Source organism: Podarcis pityusensis (assembly GCF_964106645.2).
Source record: "Podarcis pityusensis genome assembly, chromosome: 16".
NCBI lineage: Eukaryota > Metazoa > Chordata > Lepidosauria > Squamata > Lacertidae > Podarcis > Podarcis pityusensis.
In genome coordinates this window covers 41777255-41803697 of record NC_138041.1, presented here as the reverse complement: position 1 = coordinate 41803697, position 26443 = coordinate 41777255, and the positions used below count along the sequence as shown (strand labels likewise).

General features: G+C 48.0%; 2 protein-coding genes across 4 annotated transcripts; one reads left to right on the top strand and one right to left on the bottom strand.

Moving 5' to 3' along the window:
* Positions 1-907: 907 nt before the first annotated feature.
* On the bottom strand, positions 908-10041 carry CRYBB1 (crystallin beta B1). 2 transcript variants are annotated; one of them, XM_080986622.1, is made up of 6 exons: positions 9859-10041; positions 8744-8897; positions 6752-6870; positions 3911-4043; positions 3596-3741; positions 908-1278 (listed from the first exon to the last, which is right to left on the bottom strand). In XM_080986622.1, exons 2-6 carry the CDS (start codon positions 8876-8878, stop codon positions 1098-1100), a joined length of 714 nt encoding a protein of 237 aa, XP_080842748.1. In that variant the 5' UTR covers positions 8879-8897; positions 9859-10041; the 3' UTR covers positions 908-1097. The 2 variants fall into 2 exon arrangements, with proteins under 2 accessions (XP_080842748.1, XP_080842749.1); XM_080986623.1 differs by having other exon boundaries at positions 3596-3738.
* CRYBA4 (crystallin beta A4) lies at positions 2938-18764 on the top strand. Of its 2 annotated transcripts, none has more exons than XM_080986629.1 (6): positions 2938-3019; positions 12074-12128; positions 12977-13095; positions 13785-13926; positions 15307-15449; positions 16005-18764. In XM_080986629.1, the coding sequence occupies exons 2-6, from the start codon at positions 12090-12092 to the stop codon at positions 16150-16152; spliced, it is 591 nt and encodes a 196-aa protein (XP_080842755.1). In that variant the 5' UTR covers positions 2938-3019; positions 12074-12089; the 3' UTR covers positions 16153-18764. The 2 variants fall into 2 exon arrangements, with proteins under 2 accessions (XP_080842755.1, XP_080842754.1); XM_080986628.1 differs by lacking the exon at positions 2938-3019 and adding an exon at positions 10150-11184.
* The last annotated feature ends 7679 nt before the right edge of the window (positions 18765-26443 follow it).

Below are 26443 nucleotides of genomic sequence, written 5' to 3'. Positions count from 1 at the left end.
TGAAAGGAATGCAGATAAGAGGCTAGCAGAGGGCGGGATGGAGAGAAGCCAACTCGCTGAAGAAGCACAGGCAGGCTCAGAAAGGCAGGGGAGCATTTCCTCACCGGAAGAGGAGGCAATTAATCCTATGAGCCCAAGGAGTAGACATATGGGAAAGGTATATGACAGGAAACAAACCCAGAAACGTAAGAGCCATAGGTTCAGGATATTCTGTAGAAGCAGGAAGAACTCCTCAGAAGGGTCAACTGAATTGTAGGGTACGGAAGCTCCGATATTCAAGCTAATTATGACTTGTGTGCTGTGTTACCAAGACGGCAACCTGGGCTCCTGACATTACACACACACACACACACACACACACACACACACTACTACTGCATTACAGATTTTGATTAAAATGGTATGGTATATAAATTAATTAATTAAATAATATGGGGGGTGAAAATCAGGGAAATGTTATATACAGTGGTACCTCTGGTTACGTACTTAATTTGTTCCGGAGGTCCGTTCTTAACCTGAAACTGTTCTTAACCTGAAGCACCACTTTAGCTAATGGGGCCTCCTGCTGCTGCCGTGCCACCACCGCGTGATTTCTGTTCTGAAGCAAAGTTCTTAACCCGAGGTACTATTTCTGGGTTAGCGGAGTCTGTAACCTGAAGCGTATATAACCTGAAGCATGTGTAACCTGAGGTACCATTGTACATGCGTGATGCACTTTTTAAAGCAATTTTTAAAGCAAAGTGAACTCCAGTCTTTTGGGTCCCCTCCAGGATGGGGGCTCTGAAGCTGAAGCTTCATTCGTTTCATAGAAGATTCGCCCCTGTGGGGAACCATCACAATCCCAGAGCTAAATCCCAATGGGACATGGTAGAAACACACACACACAATTTTTAATCCTCTTCTTGACTATATTTTAGTTTGGATAACTACACAAATTTTGTCCACCAAAGTGCAATGTACAAGGAGAAGGTTCGGTGAACACAAAAGGGGAGCGCTGCTCTTGCTTGTAGCAGGTCCCTCGGGGGGAGGCAGCGTCTTCTCCTCCACCTGCTCCACCAAACTTCTCAGGTTCTCTGCCGGCTGCCTGAGGGGCTCACTCAGTTTGAGGGGCTCCTGGCTGGAAGGAAGCAGCCTTGGGGGGCCCACAGCATGTCACGGATGCGCCGGATGGACTGGATCTGCGGCTGGGAGGCGGCCCACTCATTCCAGTGTGCAAAGTCTCCTCTCTCAAAGAGATACTGGTAACCCCGATAGCCAGGGTACTGGTAGCCCACCCAGCTGTGGGGGGAACAAAGAGAAGGCTGACATCAGTAAACACAGGGAGGAGAAGGTGCCCAGCTATCTCTCGCCCAGGGCTCAGCTGCCCAAAGCCAAAGCCACAGGGCAGCCAAGGTAGGGCGGCCTGGCTTTCATAAAAGCCAGTGGTTAAAAAAATCATCCCAAAGCAACACGGATCATAGGGATCCAGTGCAGTTATGGGAGGCTGCGGTCTTCAGGAAGAACTTTCTGAGGGTAAGAACTGTCTGACTGCAGAACAGAGAGCTTTGGAAGGCTGTGGACTCTCCTTCCTTGGGAGTTTTTAATCAGAGGTTGGATGGCCGTCTGTCATGGATGCTTTAGATGAGATTCCTGCCTTGCAGGGGGTTGGACTAGAGGACCCTTGGGGTCCCTTCCAACTCTACCATTCTCTGATTCTGTGATTCAGACTTTTCAAAACAGAGAACCAGCTTCAGCCCAAACATGCATTTGGGAGGATCCACTTCTTAGTTTTGTGCTGCCTATTTGTGTGGTGGTGGGGATGCTAGTGCTGCTGTTTTACCCACAAGGAAAGCCCTGCAAGAGAATCAGGCCAAAAGGCAACATCCTGCTTCCTGCAACTGCCAGCCAGATGCCCCTGGGAAGCCCAGAAGTCAAAGCTCTCCCCTGCTTGTACCCAGGAACTGATATTCAGAAATAAACTGCCTCTGCACATGGAGGCTCCATCTCACCATCATGATGACTAAGACTAACTGACATAAGGACTCCCCCTTCTCTTTTCCCAAGTCCCCATTATATAGCTACTTCAGCTATTGACAATCCCTCTTATCTTGCAGTTCCAAAAATTAATGTTGTGTGGGAAGGATTTCCATGGTCTCGCCCAAATCTCCTGCCCATCAATTTCACTGGATGATACCAAAGTCCTAGCATGATGAGAGAGGGAGGAAAAATCCCACTTTGTGGGAGCAACAGAGGCAGATTCCTCTCCTTAGGGAAATACGCCACCCAAAGCTCATTTGAACACCAGTAATGTAGGATAGGGACGCGGGTGGCGCTGTGGGTAAAACCTCAGCGCCTAGGACTTGCCGATCGTATGGTCGGCGGTTCGAATCCCCACGGCGGGGTGAGCTCCTGTCGTTCGGTCCCAGATTCTGCTCACCTAGCAGTTCGAAAGCACTCTTAAGTGCAAGTAGATAAATAGGTACCGCTTTATAGCGGGAAGGTAAACGGCGTTTCCGTGTGCTGCGCTGGTGCTGGCTCGCCAGAGCAGCTTCGTCACACTGGCCACGTGACCCAGAAGTGTCTCCGGACAGCGCTGGCCCCCGGCCTCTTAAATGAGATGGGCGCACAACCCTAGAGTCGGACACGACTGGCCCGTACGGGCAGGGGTACCTTTACCTTTAATGTAGGATAACCAGCTTCATATAACAAACATGCTTATCCTAATTAATGCATGAAGGGGTTAATGCCATAGAGTAAGCTGTCTTGCCAGGCTTAGCTAGGTCACTCCCCCTCACCTTGGGGAAAAGGTAATCAAGCCTATTGTTCACCCTCAGTCTACCTGAGACGCTCAGCATGTAAAGAGATCTGAGCGGCTTGCTCCAAACTCAGACCTCATGGCTCTTACACACCACTCCTCAATTCCTATACCGATAATTATTTAGGAACTTTCACCACTGTAACTAAACCAAGTTTTACTGCCTCTGCAACTTTTCCTGAATGCTATATGGAAAAGCACATAAATCTGACCATTGGAGAGTTGGTAAGTAAACTGTTTTTACTTACAAACTGTTTTAAACTTACCAAGTATGTGGTCTTTTTCTATGTTGAGGTAAGAGGGGGCTATTTGGGAACTTGCAAGGGTATTTTTTAAAGGTCTAACAGCCTATATTTGCACTGCATATATTGTGATTTTAAATCTCTGCTGGGGTTCTCTCACCAAAGAGTACTTGTCCCAATCCTGGATCTTGGCACCCAGGAAATTCTTTTTATATCTGTTTTTTCCTTGCCACTAAGAAGTGGAGTGCTTAGCATTCGGAACTCACCATTCCCTGACAGGATCTGCGGTTCATGCCAGGGGCTGCAGCCCAAACCCTTTCTTCTCCAGGAGGAATATACGAAGCTATCTTAGACCAAGTCAGAGCATTGGTCCATCGAGCTCAGTATGGCCTACACTGACTGGCAGAGGCCCCCCACAGAGGAAGTCTCTCCCAGCCCTGCCTGGAGATGCTGCCAGGAATTGAACCTGGGGTCTTCTGCACGAGCTACGGAGCTTTCCCAAAGCGAAATGGCACCCATTGATTCAGAGGGAAGCAGTCAGATCCAGGCTCTGACTTACATTCCACTGGGCACCTTCACGCTGCCCAGACGCCCACAGAAACCGTGGGCCCAGAGGGTTGGCACGTCGTCTTCCTGGATCTCCATCTTGTTTCCCCTGAAGTTGGCACTTTCAAAGAGGAGGATCTTCTGCTCTTGGGCCTCCTGCTGCGAGAGAGAGGGGGGGCATCAACTGCTCCTCTTCCTCACCCCCACAGGTTCCCAGGCCACAGCAAGAGGTGGCAGAATGAGATTGCGAGGGAGGAAGAGGTCTGGGAGGGAGTGGGGGCCCTCAGCAGATGCCCAAAGGCACTACCCTGGCTAGGCCTGGACTCACCATTCTCACGGGGCGCAGGGAGTGGAAGCAGTCGCTGCGGCAGCTGCTGGACCAGGTGTCCCATCGCGGGTACTCGCCCTTCTCCAGGATGAACATTTCGCCACGCAGGTTGCACTGCTCAAAGGCCACCCAGCTGAGGGCAGTGTGCAAAGGAAGGTGTGTCCAGAGGACGGAGGACATTGGCAGCCACAAGACAGAAAGATGGAGGGTGACTGGATGCAGCAGAGCACCTGTGACTTGGCAGTCAACATTTCAAGACAGCAAGGTCCCACATGTAGAACCCAGCTGGAGTGGCAGCTAAATCTTCCTTCAGCACTCCAGAGGGCAAGGGCTCTGCTTGGGAGGCAGAGGGCAGCACTGTCTTCCAAGGCTTTAGATCACCCCCCCCCCCCGATTTGCGACCTGATGGCGAAGATCATCAACTTTGGGTGGGCCTAGCCCCCTCAGATATTTTATGGGGGGGGGCCAAAGACCCCTTGGCCCCTGGGAGTTGATTCCTGTGGGGGAGAGTACTGCTGCTATTGCCCTTGTGTCCTGCTTGTGGGTTTCCCAGAAGAGGGTTCTGGCTGGGTACTATAAGAGCAAGATGGTGGGCTAGATCCCCTCCCCCGGCCTCATCCAGCTAGAGGGCTCTTCTTAGGTGCTTGAGTTGAGATTCCTGCATTGCAGGGGGTTGGACTAGATGACTCTTGGGGTCCCTTCCAACTGCATTTCTATGATTAGATGCTGATGGGGACCACAAGTGGGTGGTGGGACAACTTTGTGGCATGTGCCACACACCAGCAGGAATACCACCGTCTGTCCCTCCTATTAGCGGATTTAACTTCCATTTCAGTTAACCCTCTCCAGATTTAAAGGTCCATTTCTTCTGCTCTGGAGTCCATCTTCCTGATGTTACATTTGCTGTGACTCATTTTAGCTTTGCTGGGATTCCTTAAGCATTACCGGCAAAAGTAATAATAATTTGTAATAATAATACAGTAGTACCTCGGGTTAAGTACTTAATTCGTTCTGGAGGTCTGTACTTAACAGGAAACTGTTCTTAACCTGAAGCACCACTTTAGCTAATGGGGCCTCCTGCTGCTGCCGCGCCACTGGAGCACGATTTCTGTTCTCATCCTGAAGCAAAGTTCTTAACCTGAAGCACTATTTCTGGGTTAGCGGAGTGTGTAACCTGAAGCGTCTGTAACCTGAAGCGTATGTAACCTGAGGTACCACTGTAATTTATTACTTATACCCCACCCACCTGGGCAGGCCTCCCCAGCCACTCTGGACGACTAGTAAACAGTTGAAAGTCAAGGCTGCTGGCTGAAAGCAAAGCATTTTTGCAAATCAGCTCAGCTCAAAACGTGACTAGATTTACTGCAAGCAGAACTACTTGTCAGGTCATAGCTCCCATTCCTTGAACTGTGATATGCCTAAGGAAGCAGAGTAGCCTAGATTAGAATGAGAATGTGTTCTTATAGTTACAGGTAGGTAGCCGTGTTGGTCTGCCGTAGTCGTAACAAAATTTAAAAATTCCTTCCAGTAGCACCTTAGAGACCAACTAAGTTTGTTATTGGTATGAGCTTTTGTGTATCTGAAGAAGTGTGCATGCACACAAAAGCTCATACCAATAACAAACTTAGTTGGTCTCTAAGGTGCTACTGGAAGGAATTTTTTTTAATTTTGTTTCATATATTATGTTAGAAGCTTCCCAGTGTGGCTGGGGCAACCCAGTCAGATGGTCAGGGTATAAGTAAATAATAATAATAATAATAATAATAATAATAATAATAATAATAATGCCTTTAAAGCATGGCGAAGTGGAGCATCCTCACTCCCACCAGAGGAAGCGATGGCCAGCAACTCTGATGTCTTGGAAAGAGTACTGGAGAGATGGATGGAGGAGAGAGCTGTCAAGGGCTTCTGAGCCCCAGGGCTCAGTCTGTTGGAGGCAGTAACACTTCTGAATATCACCAGTCACTGGAAACTGTTGGAAGGAGACTGGTCTTGCACTTGGGCTCTGCTTGTGGGCTTCCCATAATAAGCATCTGGCTTGCTACTATGAAAACAGGATGTTGGACCAGATGGGCCATGGGCCTGATCCAGCAGGCTCTTCTTCGGGGCTTATGTTTGGAGGTATAAAATGGCTGTAAAAGGGGATTTAGTGCTTGCTTTGGGGGCACCAATTTTTGCTTGCTTTAACCAAAGGCATTCATTTTGTTCTCACTTTCACTCCCACCTGTAGATTAGCATGCCTCCAAGGCTTCATCCAATTTTGCATGATTACTGTGTATTTAGATGCATAATTCCCAATTGCATTCGAGTGAGTTTACTTCAAGGTTAGTGTGCACAATGGACCCTCTCACCATGAGCTCTTCTCTGCCACTTCCTCACAAAAAAAGCCTAGGTTGCTGCAATCTGGCACCCACTTACCTGGGAGTAAGCCCTATAAACCACAAAGAGACTTACTTTTGAGCAAACATGTCTACTGAGTAGTAGAATCTGCAGAAAATAGCTTACATGGAGTACTTTATCTCAAGCTGAGATTTCAAGGAGACCCTAACAAGAAAGGGAAGGGGGGGGTGTATCCAAAGAGCTCATTTGTCAACCCCAACTCTGATTTCATTCATTGACTAGAAACACGAAAACATAGCAGCCTGCCTGGCTCATCTCACATAAAATAGGGGAGAGGTCTTATGTTGCTTCCTTGTTTTCTTTCTAGGAGGGTAGAGATTTACTTTTTTAAAAAGAAGGAAGAAAGCGAATCACCTGGGACTCCTATTGGCTATGGAGCCTAGCACATCCCCATCTCCAGCACCTGCCTCTCGATAACCCTGTTTGGCTGAGATCACTTACGGTCCAGAGGTTGCCAGGACACTGCGCACCCGGTCAAATCCATGGTCCCCCAGGTTCAGGCATGCACTGGTGAACTCCATCTGCTTGCCCTGGAAGTTCTCCTGGTCAAACACAATGATCTGAAAGAAGCAATATGAAACGTCTCCTGGGGGCGTTGGGGGAGAAGCACAAGCAGCAGTTATTAGAGGATTTGTTTCTTTATTTGCTATGGACATTTATAGTCTCTCATTCCCTGAAAGGTCCCAGGGCAGGCAGCACATATAGATTAAAGCCCCAGTTTGGCAATGTAACACCAGAACAAAATGCATCAACAGCACAGATGCGATTACAAGAAGATCCAGCCAGAATAGGTCATTTTGCTGCCCCAAATCAAAATATGAACCCTGAGAAGTCTGTACCACGTCAGACGGGGCCAGCTGCCAGAGGGCTACTTACTGCTTCATTGATATCTTAAGGAATGAGCGCTCAGGGAGGGTGGCTTGAATGTCCAGGGATGCGGCAGAGGTGAGCTCTGGAGCCACATGTACCAGATTCAAATCCTTCAGCAGGGATTAAGGAACAGCATAAATCCAATTTTCATACTTTGTAGCTCACAAACTCCCTGCTGGGTTAATACAAGAACACATGCGTGTTTGCACACATGCATGCACACCCAAACACATATGTCCCTGGTGTGCTTGGTGAGGAAATGGCCATGTAGTGAGCTTTCTCTGCCACCCTCTGTTCTTCCTGTGTTTCCGCCACCCAGCTGCCTTAGCTTCTTTTATTCCTGTCAGTTGCCAGAGCCCCCTTTCAATTTTCCATTTAATTCAGATTCTGGTAAGATGTTTCAGGGCGCCATGTCCAGGGTTGGTGCCTTTGCCTTACGGAGGAAAGACTAGTGTGGTGAAGCTATTTTGTAAGGTTTCTATACAGAAAAAGCAAGCAGAGCATACGGGGAGGTGAATGCCAACCCCTCTGATAAGACAGCAGACCCTGGAGAAAGATGCAGCTCTTTATGATTTTTTCTCCACGGACCTCAAGATAGCTTGCATTCCCCCCATATACACCTTGATCCTCACAAGAACCTAGTGGGCCGGGCCAGGCTGAGAGCCAAACCCCCTCCTGGCAGGCATTGGGTAGGGGGAAGACGTTCTGGGCACAGAAGCAGAGCCTTAGCAGTGGGTTGATTCTGCCCTGGTTTGTTCTGTGATGCCAGCCCACTGTTTCTGTCTGAGGGGGGATAAAAGATGACAAGAGCGAGGCAAAGCCAACCAGTATCTTTGTGGTACAAGAAGTTACAGGATTTCAGCAGGAATTGTGGGCTAGGCACTGACTGAAAGTGAAGCAGTGTGACCAGCCCAAATCTTGTGAGGGTGCAAACAGAATTGGAAATGGGATTGCCCATGGCTCCCCCTGAGCATTGTGCTGGTGAATACAAATCACCCTGCATGCCCCATAGGACGGATATCTAGAGGGGTCCCCAGGGGTGGAACCTGGGTCCCCCGTGGCCTCCCCAGTCCGAGGGGGACATGTCATGGGCTCTTCCCCACGGCCGCCTGCTGTTTCTTTCAAGAGGTCAGGTGTGTTTGTCTGGGTGGAGAGAGTGAGCAGCCCTGCATAGGGAGGCTTTTTAAGGTTTCATGTTTCACGATGTTTTGATATATGCTGGAAGCTGCCCGGAGTGGCTGGGGCAGCCCAGTCGGATGGGAGTACAAATCAATGGTTGTTGTTGTTATCACTTTCCTGAAGCTCTGGTGGCCATTCTATTGCAGCAGAGAGAAAGAGAGCTGCAAGTGTCTCCTCACCATTCTTTCCAGTTCTGGTCTACCAGCCACTGACCTAACCAAAGGATAGGGACTGGGCTTCCAACAGGGCTCTCTTCCCTTCCCCTCCCAAGACAGGCCCAGACTGGATGCAGCACCGAAGGGACAACCATGCGCTCTAAGGGATCAGGGCCTCCTCCCCATGTCCTGCCTCTCTGCTCAGAACTGGCACCTTCTCCCAACTCACCCGGAAAGGTTCTGCAGAGGACTCTTCACCCTGACTGCTGGAATCGGGGGATGAGTTGGTGGATGGGGTGGGACTGTCTTTTCCCTTCCTGTCCATGTCATGGCTGGGAGGGGTGGTTCTTGTGCTTTCGGACATGGCCGTGTCTGGGTAAGACCTGAAATTGTAACACCTGTTCAGTTAGAAAGCACCTTTTCAGGTGCCTACCTTACATATCTGGAGCAGTCTCATGCCACCTCCTGCCCTTTCCTGCTGACTCCCTCTGGTTTCTCAAAAGAAAAGCACTTTTTGCATACTTTTCCACACAACTAATCATAAGCTGCAAATTAAAATATGACTTCTATCGTCCTGGGACACACTTCCTTACTGCAGGAGCATTCTGGTGAAATATGCTGTTACTTCTCCTTCCAATATCTAACTTGTGGGGCAGAGTTTGTCGCTTCCCAAAATTCATCTTGCCCTTTTGGTACTATTCTGTTTTCCACCCCTGCCTTTTGCTGCCAGTTCCTTTCTGCCCTTTCTTCAGGGCAGTGTGTGCTTTTCATCAATGCTCAGAGGAAAGAACCTAGGAAGGGCCTGCTGGATCAGGGCAATGGGGGACCACCTCACACAGCCTCCTGTTCTCGCAGTGGCCAACCAGAGGCGTCATTGGGAAACCCACAAGCAATGGAGTCCCAGAGCCCTCTGCCCTCCTGTGGTTTCTAGCAACTGGCATAGCTGTCTGCAGCTGGGGACACAGCCATGATGGATGCAGCCATCGATAGCCTTCCCCGCCTCCATGAATCTGCCCGGCACTCTTTCAAAGCCATCGAGGTTGGTGGCCATCACTGCCTCATGCGGGAAGAACGACTTTCTGCTCCCTGTCCTGATAACATTTCTTTGATCTGGTCCATCTTCCTGCTGCTCAGATCCTGAGCCATCTTTCCCGCTGCTTGAGGGACTGACGAGAAGGTTTCCATGGTGAAGGAAGTGAGCAAGAAAAGGGCTCTCCCCGGGAAATGAAGGTAGATCTCGTGCCTTGATGGGGTGGGACACACACACACACACACACACACACGTAGTAGCCAGAAGCCCCCAGATATCTCCAGGATGCAGGGCACCTTCCCTCCACCTCTTACCTGGGTTGCTGGTGCTTCGTGGTGGAGTGATTGGGCTGGTGTCGTGACTCCCCTGCATTTTATACACTCTCGTTTTATGCCCTAGCCAGGGCAAAGCCCAGGAGGACACAATGGAGATGCTTGGTCATCGGAGTCCTCCTCAAAGGCCACAGTCATCACATCTTGCAATGAGGGCACTCAGCTGGAAAACCACCAGATATCCACCCCAGCCCTGCCCTCTGCTCCACAATACCCGCCACCCCCACCCCCACCCCCCGCCGCCGCCACCACCAGACTGGTCCTCCCTCCCAAGCAGAGCAGTTGCTGATGAAGCAGCTTCCATTGTGGAGCTTGTGAAAAGGCCTTCCTGGGCTGAGGAATATTTTGCAACTCAGTCTGTATGCCAGGCTATAAATAGCATCCCAAGCAGGGCACGCAGCCCCAAGACCACCTACCCAACCTCCAGGCCTCCTGGACCAGCCAAGAGAGCCACGCAGTGAGGGAGACCCAGGTTCAAACCTTCATTGGCACCCTGGGTGGTTCTGAGTAGATCCCCATCCCAGTCTCCCCTTTGTCCCACTCCACAGGGTTGTTGTGGCTTGTCAGTGCCATGAGGGAGGCATCCACAGAAGAACATAGGAAGAGTCCTGCTGGATCAGGCCAAAGGCCCATCTAGTCCACAATCCGCTCCTGCCTACGGTCAGTCAGACACCCACAAGGCGGGGGCTGATGGCAACTGGCATTGGAAAAGGTGCCCTGCCGCCAACAGTGGAGGCAGGACAAGCCATCGTGGCTGGTAGCCATTGATAGCCATTTCCTCCATGAATTTGTCTTGCCTCCTTCATAAGAGTTGGTGGCCGTTGCTACTTCCTGTGGGAAGGAGACCCAAAGTTTAACCAGGCGCTACTCCGTCTTGCACCTTCCAACATTCAGCTTCACCAGACCGCCCTGCTGGCTTCTAGCATGATATAGGTGGCTTTCTCTCTATCCTCTTCCCCCACCTCGCACACCATTTCGTAGGCATTCTGCTTATGCTCTGAGGCACTCCTCATTCCCTTGCTTCTGGGTCAAGCTTAGCATCCGGGAAATAGAAGTTCTGCACACAGGGGCTGCTCTGAACCCCACCATGTGCCCAGTGACCTTTTCCCTGTCTCCAGTTCCTGCGCTGAGAGGAAGAGAGGGAGAGTGACTGTGAGGGGTCGGTCTCTGGATGAGGCCAGCTTGATCCTCTGGGAGACAGACTTTTGTTCCAGCCTGTGCTGAGTCAGGGCATTTGGGGATGCACAGCGGATATAAAAATCCCTCTGGAGAAGAGCTGATGGGGAGAGTCTGGCTGGAGCTCACCAGGTAAGTGCCGCTGGAAGTCCCATGGGGGGCAGGCAGGCATGGCTCCGTTCGCTTCAACCCTAGAACAGGTTCAGGCAGACTTGGGTACAATCCTGGAACTAGCAACCCCAGGCAATGGGTGTGAACTATTGACTCGAGGAAGGATTGGATGTCATTTTCCGAGGGCAACGTGCCCTGATAGGTGTCTTAGTGGCAAGAAAGGGGAACCATACTCTGCACATGCTCTGTGGCAAACTCATCCGTAAGTGCTGTCTAGTGGTGAAAGAATCTGTCAATGTCGGTTCTCTTAGTTCCTCATTTTTTCCAACCTTAAATTTGGTTTTTCACATTTCTATAACAATTTGAAGGTTGTCCTTTTTTAAATCTTCATGTGTATTCTTAAGCATTTTAGTGCAAATTTCTTCTGCTAAAGATATTTATGTGAACAATTTTGACCAACGTACACATTTTGCAAGCAGTTTGCTCTAATAGAATACAACTGTGTATGCTATTTTCACAAATATATCCATTTTTAATGCACATTTCACCCTAATATTTGAATGTTTGAAAACTTTGGTTGGTTGGAAAACTTCATTGCAAAAATTCATATATGTGCAGTTTCAAAGGGTAGGTCTGCGTTTGGTTCTCATCTTGTTAAGGAAAGTGTAAATGTGATAAAATGTGGTTTAAATGCGTCCTGAATTGAGTGTCTTCCCTGCCCTAGTCCTGGCTGAAGGCAGGTCCCTTGAGTAATCGCTACTCTTGCCCTTTCCACATGTTTCTCCTTTATCCCAGCTTTTCCGTATTGGAAGGATGAGTGGTGTGGCCTGGAAAAGAGGTTTCCAGCATTAACCTTAGCTCCCCAAGATGTCCTGTAACACCTTTGGTCCTGCGCTTTTCTCCCCTACAGGGAAGCAGAGTCTACCATGAGTCATCACAGCGGAAAAGTCTCTGGACTTTGGAAGGTATGGAGCGATGTGTCATGTGTATAGCAGGGTTGTGGAGGAGTCCCAGGGAACAAACTTTTTTGCAAGGGGGGGGGGCGGTATCAAGAAACTGTGAAGGCAGAGAACAGAAATTTGGGGCAGGTTGCTTGAAACCAATTAACAGAAGCAAATCATGTTATTTATCTTACACTTCCGATCTGCCAGGTGCTTCACTGCATTCATTGTGCTCTCCCCCCAAGTACCCTGCCAGTTAGGCTTGCAGCTGTCCCATTTTGCAGATGGAGAGCTGAGGCTTAGAGTGAGTGAATTCTTCAAGGCTAAACAAGGAGTCCAGGACAGGGAAGGACTTGAGCTCAGATGTTTCTGCACTAAGGAGGGATCATATGGTGTAGTGATTTGGGAGCACTTGGCTCAGGCCTGCGTTCAAATCCCCTCAAAATCTCCCTTCCCCTCCCTCCTACTTCACTGGCTCTTCTGGGGATAAGATGAGGTCATTTGCATTCATGTGCTTCCTCGTGTTTGCTCACGCAGGCAGGTGCTTCTCCCCAGAGGTGCTGCTTGTGGGGTTGAATGCGGACGCATGCCTTCATATACGACTGTGGCGGGCATTGAGTGTGTGGCTTCTTCCACTCACCCCTGCACTCTGGAAAAGGGGGTCAGGGTCACTTCTGGCTGCTCCTGACCCTTCTCTCGACCAAGCCTTCAACCCTCCAGTGAGGAATGAGAGACCCTCACCCACCAGTGCCCCTTCAATCCTGCCAGTCTGAGGGCAGATCTCTGAGCAGCGACAGCAGGTTCTCTGGTGGGCTTTCCTCCCTGCTCCCCCCTCCCCAGGACCCTGAGCCCCCACCCTCATCTCTTCTCAGATTGTGGCCTGGGATGAGCCCGCCTTCCAGGGCCGGAAGCATGAGTTCACCTCTGAGTGCTACGACATCACATTGTGTGGCTTCGACAATGTCTGCTCAGCTCGCGTTGAGAGCGGCACGTGAGTTGGCTCCCTACTGCTTCCCAGAACTCTTGCCCACTTTCTTGCTTTTCCTGGGACCCCTTCACCCCACTGCCCCTGCCTCGTCCTCACCTTCGCTCTGGTGGTGAATGCCTCACTCACACGTCGTGAGTGGACCTTGCTGAGCTTCAGAGCCTGACTCCTTTCCTCAGAGTTCCTAGTAGGTAAATCCCTGAGGCTTGCAACCCTAGACCTGCTCAGATGGGGAGTGTTGTGCAGTGGTTAGTGCTGAGCTGGGACGTTGGGAGACCAGGGTTCAAGTCTCTGCTCAGCCACAAGGCTCTGCTGGGTGACCATGGGTCCATCACAGTCTCTCAGCCTAACCTACCTCACAGGGTTGTTGTGAGGATGGTATGGGGAGCGCTTTGGAGGAAAGAAGGAGGGATATAAATGTAGTGAATCAATAAAATAGCTCCAGCTGCCTTGGAGAGTGAATGTGCACAGGACTATGCTGTGTGCAGCGGGGAGAGAGTGCGCCTGGCCTGTCTTGTGCGTTCACGCCAATGTCTGCACACAAACATTCTGGCACCATGCAGGGCACAGCCGGATGATGCTTTTCTAGCCTGCTGGGGCCGAGCTTTGTTTGCAGAATGTTCCTTCCCCCCTCATCCCCCAAGCTAAGCCTGCACCTTCCTGGCTACAGAGGCCCACCTCCTTTCTCCCCACAGGTGGGTCGGCTTTGAGCACCCCGGTTTCCAGGGGCAGCAGTTTGTGCTGGAGCAAGGCGACTACCCCTGCTGGGAAGCCTGGAGCGGAAGCAACGCCTACCATGCCCACCGGCTGAGCTCCTTCCGGCCCGTCTCCTGTGCGGTGAGCAACTGGGGTGGGCCAGCAGGAGGCTGCCTGGAGGGAGTTGTAGCCCAGGCTGCCTGAGGGTGGCAGGGTGCCGGCCTTGCATGCAGACGGTCCCAGGCTCAGTACCTGGAAGCATCTCTAGGGAGGGCCAGCGAAAGACCCTGCCTGAAACCTGCAGAGCCTCTGCCTGCCTGCGCACGCAATACGGAGCAGGCGGACCAAGGTTTAGACTCCAAATTATGTTCCTCGGTGAGAGTAGGGTTGCTCTGCTGAGGAATCATAGAAATGTAGAGTTGGAAGGGGCCCCAAGGGCCATCTAGTCCAACCCCCTGGAATGCAGGAATCTCAGCTAAAGCCTCCATGACAGGTGGCCATACATCCTTTGCTTAGAAACCGCAAAGAAAGGAGAGTCCACCACCTTCCCAGGGAGACTGTTCCACTGTCAACCAGCTCTTACAGTCAAACAGTTATTCCTGGTGTTTAGTCAGAATCTCCTTTCTTGGAACCTGAAGCCAGGGGTCCAAGTCCTCCCCTCTGACTTGCTAAGCTCAGCTTTTTTATTTTGCTAACAAACTTAAGATGAGCCAGGCGGAATCAGACTCAGGTGGGTCCATCTAGCTGAGCATCCTACATCCCGCAGTGGCTGAGCCAAGGAGCCTACCCAGCAGCCCTGAAGGTAGCATCCTCCTCATCTTGTTTAGTCCCAGCAGCTGTTACTCAGAGATAGACTGCTTCTAAACCTGGGGGTTAAGAATGTTGCTTCTCCGTGAATTTCCCTCATTCCCTTTGAAAGCCTTCTGGACCAGCAGGCATCACCATGTCTCAGACAGGAGCTAATGGTTGAAGTAAATCACTGAGAAGTCCCTCCTGTGGTCTGCCCTGGGTCTACTGCCAAAGAACTTCATAGCTTTGTGCCAGCAAGCCCACTGGAACCCAGCTGTCAGCCACACTGCCTTAGAGGTCACAGGGAAAGTCAAAACCGACCAAGTTTGTCTGGTGGCTTTAGAAACCAAGCCCTGCACTACTGACATCTGGAGAGGCAGGAGGTAGCTCAGCCAAGCCTCTCATCCCTCCAGGAGAAGCGTCAGTAGGAGGAAGCAGCCAGCATCTCCTTGACACAGGAACGCAGCCCTTGGGGTGTCAGTGGGCTGCCGGGCTTTCGTCATTCCTGACTAAGGGCCACACTGGCCTGGCGGGAATTGTTCACATCCAGCATCTGAAGGACTGTAGGTTGCTCACCTGCGCCTTAACAGATTTGGCTCCTTGGCTGTAGAGGTCCAAGAGCTGCAGGACAGACATGGTGGCTGGTATTATTATTGACATTGTTGTTATTTGCATTTATTAATAATGAGGAGTCCAGGCCAGTGCATAAGATGATGTTTTTGCCCTGCACAGAATCACCGGGAGAGCAAGATGACCATATTTGAGCAGGAAAATTTTATGGGACGCAAAGGGGAGCTGAGTGATGACTACCCATCTCTCAAGGCGATGGGCTGGGGCAGCAATGAGGTGGGGTCCCTCCATGCGAGTTCTGGAGCGTAAGTAGTTTTTTGGGGCCCTGCCAAGTACTCCTCTTCCATTTGTTTCTCAGGGCTGGAACTGAGGGTCACATTTCTCAGGGCGAGTTTCAAAGGAGAGCTGAGCTAGCATATTGCAACGTTTTCATGTCCCTGGACTTGTCTTTGGTAGAGAAAGGGCTTTCTCCTCCTTTCTGCAAGGGATTGATTGATAGCAATAGGATGGAGCCAATACGACTTTGCACAACAAGGCCTGGTGGCCTGGCCTGTGACATTACCTTCTGGTGTTTCTGTGGGCCCTCTGGTCTGAAGAAGGTAGCTCCCTGAACCCAGCAGAGTGGAGGCCTTGCCATTCTTAGGGGCCTCTGCTTCCTAAGAATAAACAGCAGCAGGGAATTCTATGCGGATGAGGATGGTGTGTGGCCTTGCAAAATCAGAGTTTTCTCGCAGCCTCCAAACACCCCCTGCCCTCTGAGCACTTTGAGGGAGTCCTGAGCCCCTGGCTGCCCTGCTCTGTGCTGGCTTGATCTCCCCACATCTCAGCTGATTTCTCCCCCCTCCTTTCTGTCTCCTCAGATGGGTATGCTTCCAGTTCCCTGGGTACCGGGGCTTCCAGTACGTCGTGGAGAGCGATTGCCATGGGGGCGAATACAAGCATGTCCGGGAACTGGGATCTCATGCTCAGACCTCCCAGGTGCAATCCATTCGCCGAGTGCAGCACTGAGCAAGCCCCATGCAGCGCCTGCCACCTGCCTGGCCCCTGGGTGGGTCTGCCAAGCCGAGGGTTACTTCATCCTGTGCTCCCCTTGCCATGTGCTGGCACAGTGGAATAATTAACTGCCAGGCCACAGCAAGGATTTCCTCCGATGGTGTGTTGTCAAGTGCATTTGTTTAAACTCTTCTGAATATCTGGCTGTCACAGGCAGAGAGAAAAAGCCAAGGATCTCTACCCATCTAATGTTGTAACCCAAGGCATCTGGAAGGCTCTCAGAAGGCATTGCCTACTCCCACCTCCCCCAAACCCATGAGCACCACAACTCTCAGGAGGCTGCAGTCTCCCTTTCATGCCAGTGGTGTGGCATCTTCCCTAGGGAGCACTTCTCCCTCCCTTCCCACCCCTATTCCATCACCAGGCCAAGGAAAGTTTCACATATAAGCCAGAGAGATGCCAGCCAGCAATGGCTCTGAAGCAATTATAGGGCTGCTCCCTCAACTCAGACAACTGTCAAATATTCGCAAAGGGGTGGTAGAAGCATTGTGCTGATAAGAGTTTCACTCTTTGGGGTGGCGTGGGGAGTAGGAAAGGGGTGCGTGGGAGAGAAATTTTGCACAGTGAAATTGCTTGGTTTGTGCATGAACTTCACTGCTTTAAGGTCGGATTCCACTGCAGTAATCAGGAGACATTTCCTTACAAGAGAGATTGGGGTGGGAGTTGGAGATGATCCCTGGGGAATGGCTGAGGGAACTCCATCAGGAAATGAGTGTTGGCTGAAACTGCTAATAAAGTCACCATATTAACGACTGTCTCAATACATTGACCTCAAACTTATTGCTGCCACAAGCATGGATGGATTTGAATGGGGTGCTTGTACAAGAGAAGGGAGGGTCCTGAGCGTGAGGCCTGAATGTGTTCAGAGGCAGTCTACCTGTGAAGAACAGCATGGGCGTACTACACACCATACCTGCTTGGGAGGGGACACAGCAGGAAATAGGATCTCCCATTGTCTTGATCCAGCTGCGGGACTTTTTTTATTATAACATTTTTATTAAATTTTCAAGAAAAATAACAAAAACAAAAAACACACAATAACAAATACAATAACAACCAAAATATATACAAAACAATATCAAATCGATAAAATGGGCTTCTCCGAATCCCGTGACTCCCCTCTCCCCCCACCCACTGCATATCATTTCTACTCCAAATTATTATTATTTACCTCAGATTTTCTGTACTATTTCTAAAATTACAAGTGTTTTTAAAATCCTGCCAATGTATTAACCTGTTTACAATACTTTTGCAAAAGCATAATAAACATTTCCCATTCTTTTTAAAATTTCTTGTCATCTTGATTTCTGAGCTTTCCAGTTAGTCTCTAGTCCAGTGACTTGGTTTGCCAATCTTCTTTGGTTGGGACTGCTTCCTCTTTCCATCTTTGGGCTAACAGTATCCGGGCAGCCGTCGTAGCATACAGAAACTTTTTTTTCTGGTCTTTTGGAATCTCTGCTCCTACAATACCTAATAAAAAGACTTCTGGTTTTTTTTAACAAAGGTTACTCTAAACATTTATTTCATTTCATTATAAATCATTTCCCAAAAGTTTTTAACCTTCCTACATTCCCACCACATATATAACGTACCCTCTGTTTCTTTACATTAACAACACTTATTAGATCTTTTTGCTAATTTAACCGGGGTTAGATACCACCGATACATAATTTTCATATAATTCTCTTTCAGCAGAGTACATGCAGTAAATTTCATATCTGTCTTCCAAAGCCTTTCCCAATCCGCCATTAATATATTATGTCCCACATCTTTCGCCCATTTTATCATAACACATTTGACCTGCTCCTCTTTGGTGTCCAACTCCTACGAGCAGATTGTAGATTTTTGACAGCACTTTTGTACTACCTTCTACTATTTCTCTTTGAAGTCTTTGACACTTCATAACTAAATTCTTTCTTTTTATCATTTTAAAGTGTTTCATTTAATTTAAAATATTGTAACCATCTGTTACTTTTTCTCTAACATCTTCAAAATCTTTTAATTTTAATTGGTTGTCCTCATATTCACTTTTTTTCATAGATATTACTTCTAATGGGGAAAGCCACCAAGGTGTTTTCTGTTCTAATAGATCTTTGTATTTCTCCCAGACTTAAAGAATTGTTTATTATTATACGATTATAAAAACTTTTGTGGCCTTATGATACCATAGATACGCATGACAACCAAATCTATTATCATGACCTTCCAAATCTAAGAAATCAGCATTTGTTAAATTTATCCAACCCAGGATCCAGCAAATGCAAGATGCTTCATAATATAATCTTAAATCCAGTAGAGAGAAACCTCCTCTATCTTTAACATCTATTAATAATTTGTGTTTAATTCTTGGTTTTCCCTCTCTCCAGATAACTCTTGATATGTCTTTTTGCCATTCTTTGAAGCAGCTCACACTGCTTACCACCAGGATTGATTGAAACAAAAACAATGTTTTTGGCAATATGTTCCTCTTTATCACTGAAATTCTACAAACTCAGCTGTGGAACTCTTCTTAGGATTCCCATTGGGAAGGCCTTTTGTGTCCACTGATATAAACAAAACAAAACAAAACAAAACAAAACAAAACAAAACAAAACAAAACAAAACAACAAACAATCCAAATCCCACCTCTCCTCCCCTTTCATAGCCCCACCTCTATGCCTATCCTTCTCCTCCACTAAGACCTCCTCCTTATGACCCATACTGATCAATGGCAGTTGGTGCCTTTTAAGCCAGCAGCAAGAGATTTCACAAAGGCTGCTGGGGAGTTCTGTTGCCACCCATCTTGAGTCTGGGCCCCTCCAGCCACTCCCGAGTTGAGGTGCTTCTTCAGACCTTGGAGGCACCTGATCTTCCACCTGCCAGCTTGCAGAGTGTGGGCAGCCCAGTCAGAAAACAGGTCCATTTAGCTTAGTGTTGCTGACACTGGCCGGCAACAATGGCTCTCCAGGGTTTCAGGGAAGAGTCTCTCCTTGTTCTACCTGGAGCTGCTGCTGGGGACCAACCTTAGGAACTTTGCTTTCTTCCCAGGTGGCAAACGCTTCCATCTGCTAGCCTTTGTGGGCTGTCGAGCTTCCCAATGATATAGCTGCTGGTCCCCTCTGATAAGGGCAAGGCCAACATGCCTACCCCCATCAAATAACCACACCGGCCGATTTCCAGCTGGATTGTGACTATACTTGGCCATGAGGCCAGAGGGGGCTGAAGACTTGGGAGTCTGCTGCCGACAGCTCCCTGCACAGTGCAAGTTGCTAGTCACCCTGACCTCTGGTGGGAGTGGATTCCACGGTTCATTGATGCCGTGTGTGAAGAAGTCCTTCTTCTTGCCTGTCCTGAATTGTCCCAGATTCTGCTCCACTGGATGACTCCTTGGGGTTCTAGCATTACAAGTAAGTGGAGAAAGGTTTTTCTCTGCTCATATTCTCCACTCTGTGCATCATTTTACACCTCTGTCATGCCCACAATTTACTTTTTCTAAACTAAAAGGGCCAAATGTTGTAACCTTGCCATACAAGGGATCTGCTCTAGTTCCTCGAGCATATCAGCTACCCTTTTCTGAACCTTTTCCAGCTCTACAATACATTTTTTGAGGGTAACACACCCATGTGCTATTATACATTTTAAAGCACTGTCCCTCCAGTAAGCCTGACGTTTGGTTTCTTTTTAAATCATCAAGCTTTATGCCCTCAAGTGCACATGTGTGGTCCAGTGCTGGAGGGCTTTGATGTTCCAAGGTTCTCTGTCATCCTTTTCTCTTTGGGGGGTGTTGGGTAAGGTTTAAAGGGGGGGTGGAGAGCTCTTACCAACAGTGTGCTGCTCACTTCTAGCTTGGCTCAACGCTTGCGATGCAGACATCAGCTATAGGCACAGAAACTATTATGGCGACTTCAGAACTATGGTTTTTGCCCATACATACAAATTTGATTTGATTGCTTGATTAGTCCAGCTCATGGGATTAATCAGCTAAGGATTCTTTCATCATGCAATTGTCTTACTTCTAGCTTTCCACAAGTGATTTTGGGGACAAAAGTTGTGGGAGGCAAAAGAGTTGCAGGGTGGGGAGAGAATGGTGGAAGAATATCTACAGATGCAAATGAATGACATGATTTTGACCCAACCCATTAATTAATAGCTCATTAGGAGCCCAAATTTGTGATAGATCAGCAGTGGACTTGGCACACTGGCTTAATTTAATGATTTCTTGCATTACTTTGCTAATCATCTTTAGTCTGATTCAATTCATCTCAATGTGACTATGCTAATTTCTAATTAGGGCTGAAATGCCAATGCTGCATATGAACTGCAGGCAACCGTCTTAAGGCAACGGCCGAGGATCCTCTTTTGCCGGCCAAGTTCCTCTGTGGCAAGGTGTATTTGCATGCTGATGGTGCAAGCAGCTCCCTCTGGCCGCTTCCTTCCTTTCGCTCCTTGCTTGCCGCTTGTCTTGGGAGGGGGGGAAATGTGCAAATGGGTCTCAGCTGCTGAGCTTCTCAGGGAAGGCAGGAAACTTTGCGAGAAAAGTACGCCTGCTAATTCAAAACATGTATGTTAGCCGATATAAATTTATTTAGTGCCATAAATTACATAATTGAATTTTTATTTCCTTCATATATTTGAGTGAAATAACTAGTATTTTGAGTCGGCTTGGCCTGCAGATGTCTTTCACAGATGTCTTTCCTGTGTTACCGGAAAAATCCGAGGGCTCCCTTGGACAAAATAAAGACACCAACCAGGATAACTTGGAGCAAAACAGCAGCCTGTAGGCTTGGCCTTTATTGAACTGTTGCAACAGGGTGTTCCCCTCACTTGCGAGAGAGAGGAAAGACCCAGAAAGATGGTGTGCAAGACCTTATAAAAACTTTTGAAATTCCCATCCTCTAGGTCAAGCCCACCCCCAGAAACATCATGCATACATTACAGAAAGGAGGGGTTGAGGGAGGAGTTGTGGTGGTAACCTGAGTGTCCTGTCACCTGGCTGGTTCCTCCTTTCCCCCTCCCCATGAGTCACTTCCAGGAGACAAAGGGGAGTTGGCAGTTTCCTGCCCCCAGAGGGAAGATCTGATCATTGTCCTTTGTTTCAGTCCATGCTGAATCCACTCCCATATGCAAGTTCTTTGTGATCTTGATGGTCTTCTGTCTAGGACCATCAGGGTTGGCATAGCAACTGGGCAGGGCTCCTGTGGATGTGCTGGGATGGTGAAGGGATTATGGCTGACCAGAACCAAGCCACCCCCCTTTGATAGTCCTTGTCATATGGAGTAAAATAAAAATGGAACAGTGCAAATCTGATGTATGGTTGATTTTTCTATGAATTTATAGCAGAAGTGTGGCATATGTAGTGTGTGAGTGTGAAGTTTGTACAAACTGAATGATTGGGGTGGGGGGTTCCTGCTACACCTGTAATATTATGACTGTATAAAGCTGACATTTAAACGGTTTAATAAATGAGCAGTTGTTTGACTTGTTTCAGATTCAATACATTCTGGAATATTAATAAAATATGTTTCATATGGCAGCTCAATAGACCATCGCCATACAAAGAACATGATTTATTAGTGATACTTTTGCTATTAGGGAGGGACAGATACTCAAAATGTCATTAAGGTTAAAATAATAATCAATCACACTAATTAGACCCTATTTTTCATATGCAAATATAATTAAGCATACACTTCCCAATAACTTTAAAGAGAATTATTGGAGTGGCGGAAAGGGTGCTAGAGAGAGGGAAAGAGAGAGGGGTCCCCTTTTGCACCAATGGAGCAACCGTTTCCCCACTTGAACATGCAAACAAAACCACTTTGTGTTTTTCCCATAACTCAAAAAAATTCAGGCAGCATCAGGGAATAACGAGGCCTTCAGGGGGAAGCTGCTTTGAGGAAGCAGAGGTAAATTCTGAAGTGCAGGAGCCATAATGAGAGGCCCCCACAGCAGCCACAGAACCATGGAGAATGCAAAAATGCAGCCAGCTGCTCCGATCATGTGTATAACACCCGCACACCCTAAACAGCAGCAACACCATAACATCCCAAGATCACAACCCTACACATTGTTTCCGGGGAGGAAGCTCAACAGACCTCGGATACATTGACTTCTGACTGCTAAAGTGCAGCTTGTAAAGCACATTGAGCTTTAGCAAAAGATCTTCAGCTGGCTGAAATGTAACCTTTAGCTTTTAATTAGAAGTGCAAACAACCCAGCGAACATGTGTTAATCATTAAAACTGCAAGCATGAAGTAGGAACCCCTTCAAAGAAGAGGGGTCCAGCCTCTATCTGACTGTCTTCCTCATCCTCCTTCCATGCTAATCAGTCATAAACAATAGTAAAGCTTAAAAGCCTCATCAAGACCTGATTCACAGAGCCAGGAGGGTCTGCGAGGCAGCATGGCACTCCAGCAGATGACACCATTACCCCCGCGCTGAAAAAAATCCCAGACCTGCTCTCCTGCTCTGCACAACAACATGACAGAGGTGGCTAAAAATCAACAGGGAGAGATAGAGGACCGCAGAGGAGGAAGCTGCAAGTGATTTATTTGCCCAACAAATAAACCAATCCACGTTACTGTTCTTCAGGGGCAAAATGGTTTATTTGCCAGTTATGTAAAAAAATGCTGTTTTAATGGAGGTCCTGCCTCTGAGGACTGCTAAAGGCAGGAGAGCAACTCTCTGCCACTGTTGTGAGCTTGGGTAGTTGGAATGTAGGACAACTGATGAAAGCCTTCCTTGTATTGTTTTGAAATACATTCATATGTTAGCAACATAACTACCCTTCTACCTCTTCTGTGCTGTCCAAAACTGTCTCACTGCCACATGCGCCAGAGCAGCCTGTGCTACTTTGGACCGTATCCCTATTTGAATTCCCCTGCGAGGAAAGAGGAGTGGCCCTCATAGTCAACAAAAGAGTGGCGAAAGCTGTACTAGGATGCAATCTTAAAAATGATAGAATGATCTCGATACGAATCCAAGGCAGACCTTTTAACATCACAGTAATCCAAGTTTATGCACCAACTACTGGTGCTGAAGAAACTGAAATTGACCAATTCTATGAAGACTTACAACACCTTATAGAAATGACACCAAAGAAGGATGTTCTTCTCATTATAGGGGATTGGAATGCTAAAGTAGGGAATCAAGAGATAAAAGGAACAACTGGCAAGTTTGGAGTTCAAAACGAAGCAGGGCAAAGGCTAATTGAGTTCTGCCAAGAGAACAAGCTGGTCATCACACTCTTTTCCAACAACACAAGAGACGACTCTACACATGGACATCACCAGATGGGCAGCATCGAAATCAGATTGATTATATTCTCTGCAGCCAAAAATGGAGAAGCTCTATACAGCCAGCAAAAACAAGACTTGGAGCTGACTGTGGCTCAGATCATCAGCTTCTTACAGCAAAATTCAAGCTTAAACTGAAGAAAGTAGGAAAAATCACTGTGCCGGTAAGATACAATCTAAGTTACATCCCTTATGAATACACAGTGGAAGTGAGGAAAAGGTTTAAGGATTTAGATTTGGTGAACAGAGTGCCTGAAGAACTATGGATGGAGGCTCGCAACATTATACAGGAGGCAGCAACGAAAACCATCCCAATGAAAAGGAAATGCAAGAAAGCAAAGTGGCTGTCCATCGAGGCCTTACAAATAGCAGGGGAGAGAAGGCAAGCAAAATGCGAGGGAGATAGTGAAAGATACAGGAAATTGAATGCAGATTTCCAAAAAATAGCAAGAAGAGACAAGAAGGCCTTCTTAAACGAGCAATGCAAAGAAATAGAGGAAAACAAGAGAATGGGAAGAACAAGAGAAAATTGGAGATATGAAAGGAACATTTCGTACAAAGATTACCATAATAAAGGGCAAAAGTGGTAAGGACCTAACAGAAGCAGAAGACATCAAGAAGAGGTGACAAAAATACAAAGAGGAATTATACCAGAAAGATATGGATGCCTCATACACCCCAGGTAGTGTGGTTGCTGACCTTGAGCCAGACATCCTGGAGAGTGAAGTCAAATGGGCCTTAGAAAGCACTGCTAATAACAGGGCTAGTGGAAGTGATGGTATTCCAGCTGAACTATTTAAAATTTTAAACGATGATGCTGTTAAGGTGCTACACTCAATATGCCAGCAAGTTTGGAAAACTCAGCAGTGGCCAGAGGATTGGAGAAGATCAGTCTACATCCCAATCCCAAAGAAGGGCAGTTCCAAAGAATGTTCCAACTACCGCACAATTGCACTCATTTCACACACAAGCAAGGTTATGCTTAAAATTCTACAAGGCAGGCTTAAGAAGTATGTGGACCGAGAACTCCCAGAAGTGCAAGCTGGATTTCAAAGGGGCAGAGGAACCAGAGACCAAATTGCAAACATACGCTGGAATATGGAGAAAGCTACAGAGTTCCAGAAAGACGTCTACTTCTGTTTCATTGACTATGCAAAAGCCTTTGACTGTGTCGACCACAGCAAACTATGGCAAGTTCTTAAAGAAATGGGAGTGCCTGATCACAACATCTGTCTCCTGAGAAATCTCTATGTGGGACAAGAAGCTACAGTTAGAACTGGATATGGAACAACTGATTGATTCAAAATTGGGAAAGGAGTATGACAAGGCTGTATATTGTCTCCCTGCTTATTTAACTTATATGCAGAATTCATCATGCGAAAGGCTGGGCTGGATGAATCCCAAGCTGGAATTAAGATTGCCGGAAGAAATATCAACAACCTCAGATATGCTGATGACACAATCATGATGGCAGAAAGTGAGGAGGAGTTAAAGAAGCTCTTAATGAGGGTGAGAGAGGAGAGCGCAAAATATGGTCTGAAGCTCAACATCAAAAAAATGAAGATCATGGCCACTGGGCCCGTCACCTACTGGCAAATAGAAGGGGAAGAAACGGAGGCAGTGAGAGATTTTACTTTCTTGGGCTCCATGATCACGGCAGATGGTGACAGCAGTCACGAAATTAAAAGACGCCTGCTCCTTGAGAGAAAGGTGATGGCAAACTTAGACAGTTTGCCAACATCACCTTGCCAACAAAGGTCCGTATAGTTAAAGCCATGGTTTTCCCAGTAGTGATGTATGGAAGTGAGAGCTGGACCATAAAGAAGGCTGATCGCCGAAGAATTGATGCTTTTGAATTATGGTGCTGGAGGAGACTCTTGAGAGTCCCATGGACTGCAAGAAGATCAAACCGATCCATTGTTAAGGAAATCAGCCCTGAGTGCTCACTGGAAGGACAGATTGTGAAGCTGAGGCTCCAATACTTTGGCCACCTCATGAGAGGAGAAGACTCCCTGGAAAAGACCCTGATGTTGGGAAAGATTGAGGGCACAAGGAGAAGGGGAGGAAGGAAGACAGGGGAAACCCCACCCACAGGCAGCTTTGTGGGGGTGTTGGTGTGTAGGCAGGTGGGCAGAATGGGGACACTATCCCCTTTGTGGCGTGACAGGCAGGAACGTGAGTCAATCGGCTGCCCTTTGCTTCTGCTCCCTAGAAAGGGGAGTGGGCTTGACTTGCTGCAGTTTTACAGATCCTTTGGAAGGCTGTCACAGTTGGATTCACCTTTTCTCTAGGATGGTGATTCCCAACTGCTGGCAAAACATTTTTACTACCAAAAGCATACTGAGCAACTCTGGTGAGCCCCAGTGATATTTCAAGGTTATGGGAATGGCTTGTTCTCTCCAATATGTTTTCATTTAATGTGAAAAATCCTGCTCTCCATATTGTTAGAGACACTGTCAATTCACTCAGAAGCACTTTCCACAACAACCGCTGCATTATATATATATATATATATATATATATATGCTAATGAGCCCTTTCAAGAACAGCATTAAAAAGTGCTGGAACCAGAGTCAGCCGTGGCTTCATGTCAAACCAAGATGAAGGGCGCAAGGAGAAGGGGACGACGGAGGACGAGATGGCTGGACATTGTTCTCGAAGCTACCAGCATGAGTTCGACCAAACTGCGGGAGGCAGTGGAAGACAGGAGTGCCTGGTGTGCTCTGGTCCAGGGGGTCACGAAGAGTCGGACACGACTAAACAGCAACAAGCGAGGAAGGAGGACTCTGCATTTCTCAGTCCAAATCCCACAGATCAGTATTCTGCGGGTAATCAGAGAGCCCTGTTTAGTTATGCTATAAAAATGTGGGTTTGTTCTTTGGGCCTATATATTCTCCGTGGGTGTATATATTCCATATATTCTCCGTGAGTGCCCTATATATTCCCGGTGTGTCGCTTGTTTCTGGGGCGAT